Source organism: Solea senegalensis, linkage group LG19, assembly GCF_019176455.1.
Source record: "Solea senegalensis isolate Sse05_10M linkage group LG19, IFAPA_SoseM_1, whole genome shotgun sequence".
Lineage (NCBI taxonomy): Eukaryota > Metazoa > Chordata > Actinopteri > Pleuronectiformes > Soleidae > Solea > Solea senegalensis.
Window position 1 is genome coordinate 6,176,959 of NC_058038.1, and position 12,099 is coordinate 6,189,057.

At 40.9% G+C, this 12,099-nt stretch overlaps 2 protein-coding genes across 3 annotated transcripts in view; both read left to right on the forward strand.

The window, feature by feature from the left end:
• Positions 1-9,209, forward strand: part of plcl5 (phospholipase C like 5) — a 76,418-nt gene extending 67,209 nt beyond the window's left edge. The window contains exons 5-7 of one of the 2 annotated variants that reach the window (XR_006362231.1): positions 741-850; positions 4,739-7,294; positions 9,085-9,209. Coding sequence is in view for 1 of the 2 variants with exons in the window: in XM_044050371.1 (XP_043906306.1) it covers positions 741-850; positions 4,739-5,194 (566 nt within the window). In the remaining variant the exon portion in view is untranslated. Of the gene's footprint in view, positions 1-740; positions 851-4,738; positions 7,356-9,084 lie in introns of those variants that run through there. The other variant, XM_044050371.1, reaches the window with a different exon arrangement.
• hcrt (hypocretin (orexin) neuropeptide precursor) lies at positions 9,167-10,418 on the forward strand (the record flags this gene model as incomplete). Its single annotated transcript, XM_044050372.1, has 2 exons — positions 9,167-9,241; positions 9,860-10,418. Coding segments are annotated over 2 exons (444 nt in total), but the record flags the coding sequence as incomplete, so codon positions are not given.
• Between the last annotated feature and the right edge of the window lie 1,681 nt (positions 10,419-12,099).

Here is a 12,099-nt window from a genome sequence, read left to right on the forward strand (position 1 = left end):
TTTATTATGCATTTAAAGTTTTAATAGGAGCAGCATGAAGCACTTTTATCTCACTGTTTGGGACTTGTGTTTCAAACAATTGTCTGTCGTGCCCTCTGTAAGATGTTTATCAAAGATAAATCTGTCTTAAAACGTTTTATTTCACAAGACAAAAAACATGGAAATGTAGTTTTCCAACCACACAGAAGATTATACACTAGTTAATCCTTAGAACACAGAGCAATTAGGCTGCTTGTTTCCATTGCTATGTTAAAATGTATATAAAGGTTTTAAGAATGTGCAATACAGTGTCTTATATTCTTTTTTTTTTAGCACAACCTATAGGCAATCTGATGAAATTATAATTTTTATTTACATTTATAATTTATCATTTTTAATTGAGAATAATAATTCACTTTGTGAAATTTGAATGTGATATAAAATTATTCATTTGACTCAACATGTCCATGCCCATATAAGGAGTTGTGTATTATTTCCATGACAATTTACCTGCACCTCGGCATTTGAAATAATAGACAATCAAAAATCATTTAGACATTTTAAAATGTGAAAAAAGTAGATTAACTAGGGTATTAATCTGCATAAAAGAAGAATAAATGCTGAGATTAAAAGATGTGCCATTGTTTCCTGAGATGGTGATCAACATTGTACACAATAAAAATGTGCAAAATAAAGTGACTTACTTAAATATGAATAAGTTTTTAATAATGATTGTGTGTTTCCCGTGTGTCTCCGTCCAGGTCTGGACTTCCACGAGGACTTGCATCGCATCGGAGCAAAGGAGGGACTGAAAGGCCGCAAACTCCAGAAAGCCATGGAGAGCTACGCGTGGAACATCACTGTGCTCAAGGTGAGATGAACCCAACCGCGCTGACGTCGACTTTAACTCGACGGAGATCCACCGCGTCGCGCTGTCTGTCCGTGTAACATGGCGATTAATGCCTCTGCTTCATGTCAACATGTGATTTATCTCAGGAACTATAACCAGCTGGGTAAGCGCTCAACCCTGTTCCTGAGATTAAACTACATGGTGTTTTCAGAAAGCTCCCTGAGCTAATTCTATTTAATCCCTAAACCTCTTAATTATTTGCCGTTGCATCCAAGTGCTGTTTCATTTATTTGCTTATGTAACATCTTGATAAGATATGATTGGATTGTTCACACTTATTTGCCAACACACACAGGCTGCTGCATTTCTCCCCACGAGGAGAATTTCAGCCTTTCGGACATGCCTGGAAAATGAGGACTTCTTGTCTCTGCCTGTCCCACAACATGGGACATAAGGTCCCCTAATGCCCTCATGTTATTGGGTCTATGAGCACTGTTAGTAAAAACCAGCACTGATGAAAAAAAAGAATGAAAAAACCCACCATGTGCTGCTCAGGCTGTGCATTGCTCAGTGAGCCTGTTTGGCTAAGTGGATATTTTTATCTCATCTCATCGCCCAGAAATCATTTAGCATTGAGTGAAGAAGCTCCCAATTGGCTTAGGTCTTTCTGAGTGTTGGGTCAGGTAGATGTTTGATTGCCTGATTCGTCTCTTCCCTCCGCCACAATAGGGATAATGGACACTGAAGAGTGCAACCTGGAGTCACGGTCAATATGAATTATTCTGTTACTGTCCGCTCATATTTTGATTAGCTTTGTCTTTAAAGTCAGAAAATCCAAAGTGACGTCTTTTACTTTTTTTCTAAGAATCCACTATCGTCCTCTCCAGATGCTGAAATTTAAACTTTGGGTTGTTTTTTTTTTCGTTTTATGTCGCTTTGAACACTTTTATTATCACATCATGTTACTAATACACAGTCATTTTTCCATTTAACCTTTATTTAACCTTAGAGCCTGTGTGTGTGTAGGTCTGCGTTCATTACAGTACATTGAGTGAAATGCTTGTCTGCAACACAAGTGGGACTAAAACAACTACGAAAAGACAGTGTTCAACAACATTTTTGGACAAAATCAATCACTAAATTTACATGACAAAGTCCAGGTGGCCTCCATTGACAACGAGAGCTGCAGCGATTATTTGATCTATCGATTATTAATCAATTACTAAATTATTCGTCGCAGGTGGACCCATGGTAGATTGCCGTGGGAATAATACACAACTCCTTATATGGACATCATGTGTGTTTAGAGGTCACATATTCAGACTTTAAAAATGATTTTATGTGTTGTTGAGTCAAAGTTATGATTAATTTTATATCAAATTTTTAGTAGCGATATAAAGTAGCAGTAATTATGTCACAATTATGTCACAAAATGACACCGTTCTTTCTTTCATTTTTGTTCATAAAACGAGCCAAGCTAACTTGGAACTGTGACATACCTCAAAATTCACAAAGTTCACTTTTTGCTCTGGTGTGTTTATATAGTTGGTGAATATATATTTTTTATCAGATTGAAGAAAAGGATATATGACACAACATATTGCATATTCTAGTAATGGAAAAAAGCAGCCTAAATGCTCTGTGTTCTCAGGGTTAAATGTGAATATTTCCTGGTTTATTTTCTTCATTTGTCAAAGAAATTAATCATTTTGCTTCGTGGACAAAATAAGACGGCAACATTTCCAGGTTTGTTTAACACTGATCAACCATCTTCTGACATTTTACAAACCAAACAAGTACTCGATTAAATAACAAAGAAAGTACTCGTTAAGTTAATCGGTTATGCAAATAATCTTTAGCTTCAGCCCAATTGACAACTGGCTGAGTTATATTTTAGTGGAAGTTATAATTGATTATTACTTATCAGACGATGAAAAAAAAAAAGGCCAATAATAGTGACGTGTTGCTACTGTCAGGTTAATTACTATCGTATCGTATAAGGAGAAGATTCTGTATAATAATAATAATAATAAGATAGGATTGATTGAGGATATAGTGGTGAGATCTGATGGTTCCCCTGCCTGAGCTTCTGTAAATACAGGCCAGTTGTTATAATATATAAGCTCTGTCCTGATTTAACTCTGGCCGCATAGAACAAGCTTCTCGCTGTCTCATTTTATGCCTGGTGACTCACGAGTTACATAATTTTTATTTTTATTTATTTTTTTTACCTATGACTTGCTCATGCACGTGGTTGTGTACCAGTGGAGTGGTGAAGATAAAATGACACTTACAGTTTATTAATAATCACCTGGGAGCAGGATGATGAGCGTTGTGTGTGCGCAGTGCCTGTGCTGTGCGTGTGCCTGTGCGTGTGAGCGTGTGCGTGTGCAGGGCCGCACACACCTTCACTCATACCTACAGTATTTCAAACACGCTGCTCTCGGCCCTCTGGCTCCGAGAACTGCGGCCCTCGCACGTCTACATTTCGGTCTGGCACGGAACAGGTCAGTCTGTGCCTCTTCACAGGAATGTTAGCCCATTGAGCTGTCACAGCGGGTCAGATAGAGTCCAGAGTGGAGTGGTTCTGTGGGGCCTGTGAGCAGATGTTGAAAGAGTGGTACAGCAGAGAGTTTTGGACACACAGAGAGAGAGCGTTGGCAAAAGAGCTGAGAAAGAGAAGGTAAAACCATGTGGTCAGATTTCTTTTCTCTTGTTTGCCAGATCTAATAATATAAACACCTCACACACAGAAACACCCACCAGTGTGGAAAAAAAAACCACCACATTCCCACATGGCAGAGCTTAGGGAGGCGAGTGGCCGTGGCAGTGGCCCAGACTGACTCGACAGTGCTGTATGGCGGGACGCCTGCCTGACCACTTCCTCCACATATGGCATGTATTCATCCCTGGGCGCTCCAAGATAAATTACAGAAGTGTAGTATAACACTATCACCATATGACAGCACTGTTCACCAGCTGAGAGGAGCAGTTGGCCAGCGACCAAAAAGGGCCTCATACTGTGGCTTTATACTGCCCCCTCCTGGAACATGTTAGTTAATGCTCTAACTATTCCCCTGTTGCACATTTTACCTTTTTATCTATACTTAATTAGACACACTTTAGAAAGTGTATGATAGAAAAATGTAATCAAAATACTAATAACTAATGTGCACTGATACTAAATGCTCACTAATAGTCACTCTTATCTGTTTGTAGGTCCAATCACTGGCAGTCGTGGGTTTATTATTCACATCTGGCTGTGGATGATTTAACCAAAACCAATCTGCCCTGTTTTTTTGCAAATTTTTTTGTCTGCACTAATTTTACATAGGGTGCAAATCGCCAAAATTCAAAATGCCCAACTTCCTGTTGAGTTGAGGCCATGGTTACAATCGACTTTTTTGTTCGTCTTGGGCTTAACGTCTTCCCACCACGTTTTGGAAGCCAAAGAACAATAATAACAATCTGAAGGACAACAATATGTTCCCTTTCGGCCCCTTGCCATTCGTGCTCGGGCCCTAATTAAATAGCAATGGTGATGCACCAGTTATGTAATTGTCGGCTGATACTAATAGTTTAAAATAACAATTTTTACCAAGAGTCAATACTCGTACCAATGTTTAGTTTGTGGGTGTTTTTATTGTTGTTCTTTTGTGGCAGAGACTCCATACATTAAATGTCTGTGTCAACATATTGACTTTGTACGTACAGTTTTCAACACTGACACTGCACGTCCTCATGATCACACAGGTCCTTACTGATAATGTGACCCAAATACCTGACTTTGTACAGCTCATTTAGTGCTTGCACTGCCATAAAAATGTCTGCTTCAGATCCTTCTTGATTTTAACAAGCATCCCTCTCTCTCTCTTTCTCTCTTTCTCTCTCTCTCGTTGTTAATCACAGGGCCAGGCAGATCTGCTGAAGCATGCTAAGAGCGAGGCGGTGGACACGCTGCGTCAGATCCACTGTGCAGCTCAGTCCTGTGGCCTCAGTAAAAACGGAGCCGCTTCCCCTCCGCTCCAGCACCACCCTCACCACCAGCCCCCGCAGGTCCAGATCCAGCAACAGCCTCAGGCCAAGCCCCACCCTCTGCCGCCTCCGCCAGTGCACCAGTCCCAAATGCTGCCCCAGTCCCAGATCACACCCCCTGCTTATCTCCATCCCTTTCCCCAGCCGCATCCCCTGCTCCCGGCTGTCCCTCTGGTCCAGACTGTTTTAAAACCACCGGCATATTCCCAGCCCCCGCCCCTACCTCAGTCACACTTCCAGTTCCAGAGCCAGCAGCAGAGGGGCGCAGCACCTCTCGACGCCAAGCCTGACAAAGACATGGTCAGCGGTGGTCTGGCGGGATCCTGCTGACCCGCAGCCTGTGCCCACAGAGAGTCCTACCCAAAGAGAGACACGGAGAGCGAGGGAGAGGTGGAGAAGCAGACGGGTGTACAAGGGAAGCAGGTGGTTAGTGGTGAAAGGGAGACGGAGGCGGTAACGGGAAGAGTTAACGAGGCGACGATGGCGAGGAAGACTCGCCGCGTTAGAAGTGAGACACAAGTGTAACAGGAGGGCTTGAGGAGATGAGAAGAAGGGGATCTTTATTCTCCTCTTCCACCTGAGTCAGAAGGTTTTAGGGTTGAGTATAGTTGGATCAGTAAGTTGGATTTCCATGTCTCTCTCTGGGCAGTGCCAGTTACATCCTTCACTATGTATTCTAGCTCTGTGGGTACAGGCTTTACCTCTCATTGGCTTTCAAAGCCACATATTTGCCTTTTCTTTTCTTTTCTTTCTTCTTCTTATTTTCAAGACTCCTTGGCATGTCTTTGAGCGTCTTTTGTTTTTTTTTTGGTTTTAATTTCTTCATGTCCATGCTCTTCCTCCTTTGTCTTAGACATAAAGCTAGGAGCCAGGAACACCTGACTCCTTTTTTTTTAAAGTAAGAGGATACTGTTCATTTTTAAGTGCACAAAGTAGAGCAGCTTGTCTAGGCCGAGCTCTGTAGGAGTCGCAGACGACTATTTCAGCACAAACCAGGGAACTGTAGAGCTAACATAGGAAAACAACACTTAACATTCCAGCACAGTAACAATATAGTAATAGTGTGGTCATTGTTTGGTTATATATCTTTGTAATAGGGACCTTATTCAATTGTAATACCTTGATGATAACAATGGAAAGTGTGTTTAGGTCATAAAAGCAGTTGAATTTCAGCATTATAATGTGATAATGTGACGTACATGCTTCACTAAGCACAGGCTACATGCTGTGTGCAGAGTCATGTGACCAGGACGCCGCGACGTGAGGCCGGCAAGTGTCTCCCATGCAGTTGGAGCATTATGTTGTTGAAGTGGCTCGTTATAGCCATAGACTGAATATTAAAAACAGTTTTTGACACAGTCTTGGAGTTGGAAAAGTGAAGCACAGGAAATATGACGGAAGTAGCATTTAAGCCTCCAGGGGGCGACTGGTTGCAAATGGAAGTCTCCAGGAAGACGAGCCTAGCCCTCGCTTCTAGCATTAGTTTCAGGATTTCTTCAACATTACGTGATTTGTCAACTTTGTAAGTTATTTTCCCATTTGGAGGAAATTAGAAGATTTAAACTTTATTGTGAGAGTAGAACACTGTATCCATTTCATATACATCTCTGGTTATAGCTTGGTGGAATATGAATGTCTTAAAACCGATACCTGAAATTCAAGGTTGGGATTATCAGTATCCTGGACATTATATGGTATTACTGTAACAAGCTGGAAATTGCCATAACATTACCGAATTAAGACAAACTATCACCACATTGTTACAGCTCTGTTACTGCAATGTAACGTTAAGTGTTACCCAACCTTCAGACGTAGATGTGTGCAGTCACACCAATGCTCCGCGTGCATCCCTTGCTGGCGTAAAACGTCCCATCAACACATCTTCAGTGTCATTCCTTGTGTATTTATGTTCTTTACCATCATAGGAGTGTGTGTGTGTGTGTGTGTGTGTGTGTGTGTGACGTATGTATGATGTGTGTTGGTGTTTTAGTTCCTGTGGTGGAACTAACCCACATCCTCAAAGCCAATCACAACTGGAATATCTGACCCTGCCTCTTATAGGTAAAAGGTCATCAGCATTATGGTACTGCTGTCAGTAACAAACAGAAAAAAAAAAAGGAAAAAAAATACACACAAAATAAAGTAAATATAGATGTATATTGTATGTAAAGTGTACGAAGGGAAAAATATATTGCGATAATAACTCGTGCTGACAGCCATTTAACGATTCATATTATGATAATTGTTGTTGTTAGTTCTATTGATATTCTTTTGTAACCTTATTTCCACATGTAGAGTGATTTTGACACCTGCGCTGTTGTGTGGTGCAGTGCAGGACAGCCAGTGCATGTGGGACTAGTGCGAGGGAGGACGGCGTCGTTCCACGGCGCAAGGGTCGAACAGTGGCCTGACGTGTGTTTTCCCTGCGACGTGAGTGTGGATTCTGTAAGAGTTCCTTTCAGTGGCCCATTAAAACTGGCTTCATTGTTAACCCCGTCTCCTCTTATTCATTGCTCTTTTCTGACTTTCTGACAAATGCTAGCACACGGACATGTCTTAGCAACACATCAATTACCTCAATAGGCTGAAATATGCCGAATCGCTGCTCATGAGTTCACAGTGACTTTTCAAGAGTGCTCTGAAAGCCGCTTCCACTCTCAATGCAAAGCAATTAATAAAGCTTGAGGAAAACTTTATTGATTTGATGCACTCCTGATGTAAAACTGCATTCCCCTTCAATAACAAGATTGGTTGGTTTTTTTTTATCACAAATTACTATAGTTTGTCGATCAGTGCCTCCCGTTGTCTTTAAGATGGCATATTAAGCAAATGGCGTGGAGAAAGGAAGGATGGAAATAGATATGTCGAAAGTCTGCTGTGGAATATTCAGTCGGATTTATTGGCAGAAATTGAATATACTACCCATAAGTATGTTGGCACACTTGTATAATCACTTTCAAATGAAAATCTTTGCTTTCATAGCCTCAGAGAAATCACAGATTAATCTGCGGAGGTGTTTGCCCTTGGTTTTTTACGATTCTTTGTTCTTCGTTTTGTTTCTGAGCAGCAAGTGTGTTTATATCCTCCACCCAATAACAGCAATGGGTGCAGGATAATCACAGCCAGGTCGGTCGCTGGCTTTGTTTAGACTGCAGCCCAATCATACTTCTACAATAACAATGATGTTACATAGTACAGGACCAGACAAGTCCAAAGTCTGGCCCGTGGGCCAATCATAGCCCTCGGTCAGATTTTGTACGGCCCGCAGCTTCGATTTGACTTGTCAGACCATTGAATGGACATCGTGAGCTCCTCTCAGCTCATATGAAGGGTATGACATGAGGTCACATGACCTGAGGGGTCCCCAGAAATTGGCTTTGGCAGATTAGTCACAATAGGCCCCTACTTAACCATAGATATGGGACCCACGTGAGCTTAGAACAATTCAAATGGACTGACGACAGTCAAATCAGGTGCTCTTGTAGTGATGAGTGTGAGACTTGAAACGTGTGCAACCACTTCTGCTTCTGTGGTGTAGTGTAACCCCCCCCCATGGAGAGTAACTCCAGGTTTAGTTCCACGATCCTCTTAAAGCGTCTTAAAGTGACACGAAAACCGCTGATTGAAGTCTTTAAATGTATCTCTCCGTGGTAAAATAACAGTTGGAACACTAATTGGAATTGTGATATTACGATTGACAATTAAATTGAGTCTATAAGTGTTACTTTAACACTGCAACATGTGAGGTGAGTAAAATAGTCTCGCTCAATGATTCTGGCTCCACTTCGACCGTGCGCCATTTTCATACCATTTCATACCATTTCATACCATACCTTTGGTGTGAGGGAAAAATAAGACTGAGAGAACCTTGTTAACACGACTCATAAATGAGCGTGTCATTAGAACAAGAAAGGGCATCAGGTCTTTTTCTATATTTGTGTGATATTTTAGTACTCACTGGAGACATCGGCTAATTAAAGTCAACACCTCGCTACTCACAGTAATGGTATGGCTTAATAAACCACTGGCATGCAGCCACAAAGACATACCTGTTGTTCATCAAAGGTCCAGAGAAGTGCCTTGGAGATGATCTGCCTTAGGAGACTAATTAAAGGCAGCGAAGTGAGCAGCAAGTCAGCAAATGAGAGAGAGAATTAGTCAGTCTCTTCTTTTTTTTTTTTTGTCATGCTTTATGTTTGACCTTAATGACGTCCTGACAGGGGTGATGATGTGGACAACACAGGGTATTATAAAAGACACTCGTCCTACCCCCAAGTTGACGAGAAGATCAGATGATTCCCCCTTCACGCAAATCAGAAGACAACGTGGTCCCCGACTGACTTCTGCAAATCTGCTGGGATGGACACAAATAACAGGGTAAGACAAACGAGATTCTATTTCATCTTTTCCTAATGAATGTTGATGTGAATTTGCACTAAGGTAGTGGTGACTGGGTTAAACCCTCACATCAAACACTTTCTAGTAAAGTAATGGTAATCAATGTCTTCCCATAGTTTCTATATTTCATTCATTATAATTTGCATTTGAATTGTTTATGTTTAAAGAAACACCAAGTTCTTGTGTATCTCTTCTTACAAGTTAGTTATGTAATAATAATAATAGTAATAAATAATAGTAGGATGGATGTTGGCAAATTGTTCATTCAACATGTATTTGTAAAGACAGGATAAGATAGTCCTTTATTAATTATATCAAATTTAGATTGGGATGCTTTTAATTATGTAATAAATGTCCTCTGTCACCTCTATACTAATTGTATATAACCTATTATTATTATACCTAATTTATTGTACTGTAACATATTCATTTATTCACTTTCTATACATTGCTCTGTGTTCTTGTCCCAGTTCTTGACAAAAAATAAATAAAGCATATATATATATAATAAAAGCACATCAGAAGCATATAACTGGAAATTCACATCCATTATGTCCACATAAAGGTCTGAGGACAGTACAATTCTTTTCCACCCAGCAGAAACTCCTGGTGCTGGTTTTGATGTCGCTGGCGTCTCATTTGACCTGTGAAGCTCACAGCGTGTCCGAGTGCTGCCGACAACCATCTCGCTCCTGTCGCCTCTACGTGTTGCTGTGCCGCTCTGGCACCAATGCCTTGGGTGGAACCCTCGCCGGAGACGCTGCTGCTGGCATCCTCACTCTGGGCAAACGGGGAGAGGAAGATCATCGCCTGCACAGCCGACTCAACCACCTCCTGCAGGTCTCCAGGAACCAAGCAGCAGGAATCCTGACTATGGGGAAGAGGATGGAGGAGAAGGTGGGAGAGCAGTACATGGACTGGGTGGCTCGGTCAGGAGCCACCATCACAACACCCCTTCCTTTGTGACTGCATGGTGTATAAATACTGGGACTTTGTTCAAATGTATGTAGGAAAATACTCCATTTATTTTGTGAGTGGTATATACAATGTACATTTTTGGGGAAATTTGTTTTCGTCTGTGCCTTAATATGGTTTTGTATGAGGGATTTGTGTGATATTGCATGTGTACAACATAAAACAAACATACAGCTGAAAATGTGGGGTTTTTTTGTCATTCTTGGTGGTTTTTCCCAAGTGTGCTTAATAAACAGGACTGCACACATACTCAATTTATTAGGTACATCATTTTCTTATCAGTCACATTCACAAAACAGCAACTCAGTACATTTCTGCTTGTAGACGTGGTCACATATGACCGGCTGAAGTTCAAACTGAGCATCAGAATCAGGGAGAAAATGTGATTTAAATGACTCGAAACGTGACGTGTTTTCCACCATTTCAGAAACTGCTTATGTACTACTGGGATTTTCTGGCACAACCGTCTCTTGGGTTTTACAGAGAACAGGACCATCAAAAGAGGAAAATATACAGTGAGCCGCCGTTCTCTTGGTGGGGATAATGCCTTGTTGATGCCAGAGAAGAAAGACCAGACTGGTTTGCAACAGTAACTGAACAATATAATAACCACTCTATACAACAGAGGTATGACGACCAGCGCTGAATCCACAACATGTCAAACTTGTTGTGGATTCATTGTTGAAGCAGCATTTACTGACAAATTTTGTCAGTAAATGCTACCGGGAGGGGGTTGGACTATGTAAATGTGATGATACTGTCACTTGGCTCCCCAGAAGGTGTACATTTCTGAGGCTAAAATTCTCCCTAAACCAGTTTGAGGAGTGTCTACATTCAAACGGCCACATCTTCTTCAAATATTTTCAGAGTTATCTGTAAATAGCTGAAAATGCCCCTCAGGAGACTTGTTCCTGTTTTTTTCATGACTGGGCACGAAACACTGAAACATCTGTGATCAGAAAACATATTTAATGGTAAATAGTCTTGATGACCAGTCAAAGCTGCTTTTATGCTACAATTTCCTCCATTCACCCATTCACTCACACATTCATACAGCGTTTCTACAGTATTTTTCCATCCACACACTGCCAGCACAAGCACAACCATCAGGAGCAACTTGGGTTTAAGTGTCTCACCCATGGGACACATAGTCATGTTGACTAGCAGAACCAGGGATCAAACCCACAACCTTTCAGTTCCCACTCTACCACTGAACCACCACTTTTATTTTTTACTATTTTAATTTATTTTTTACACACACAAAATCTCAGATTATGGTGTGGGAATAAAACAGGCCACAAGATGGTGCTGACATTGTAAAAACTGAATACAGAGGGGGTGTTGGGGTGAGGGGATCTAATTACAGAGGGGATCAGTGTAATTAGCCGGTTGAATTATTTGCACGTTTTTGTTGAAATTCTGCCTTTACAGAATGGTGACTACCTCCTTTCTATTTGCCTTTAATGAACATGTGAGTGTGCATGTTTGTCCGAGCACAATGCTGTGTAAATAAATAAATAAAATATGATTATAAGAGAATGATAAGGGTTGCCTGGATAACATACAACATAAGAACACTGCATATGTTAAGCTTTTGTCTTCACACTGCCTCCAAAAAAACTGTTTTGATCTTTATTCGGTTATTTATTTACACTTTTGAACAGATTCAAAGTCCCTCCTCTTTTTGATGTCTGCCCCACCTCTGCTTGTTTCATAGTGTGCTCTACCTTCGTGGGCAGTTGATGTTGATTTTCTGTTTTCATATTAAGGTAAAACTTTATTTTAATATACACTACAGGTCAACAGTTTTATAATACCCCAATTTTTCCAGTATTTTATTGATATTCAAGCCATTCAAGTCC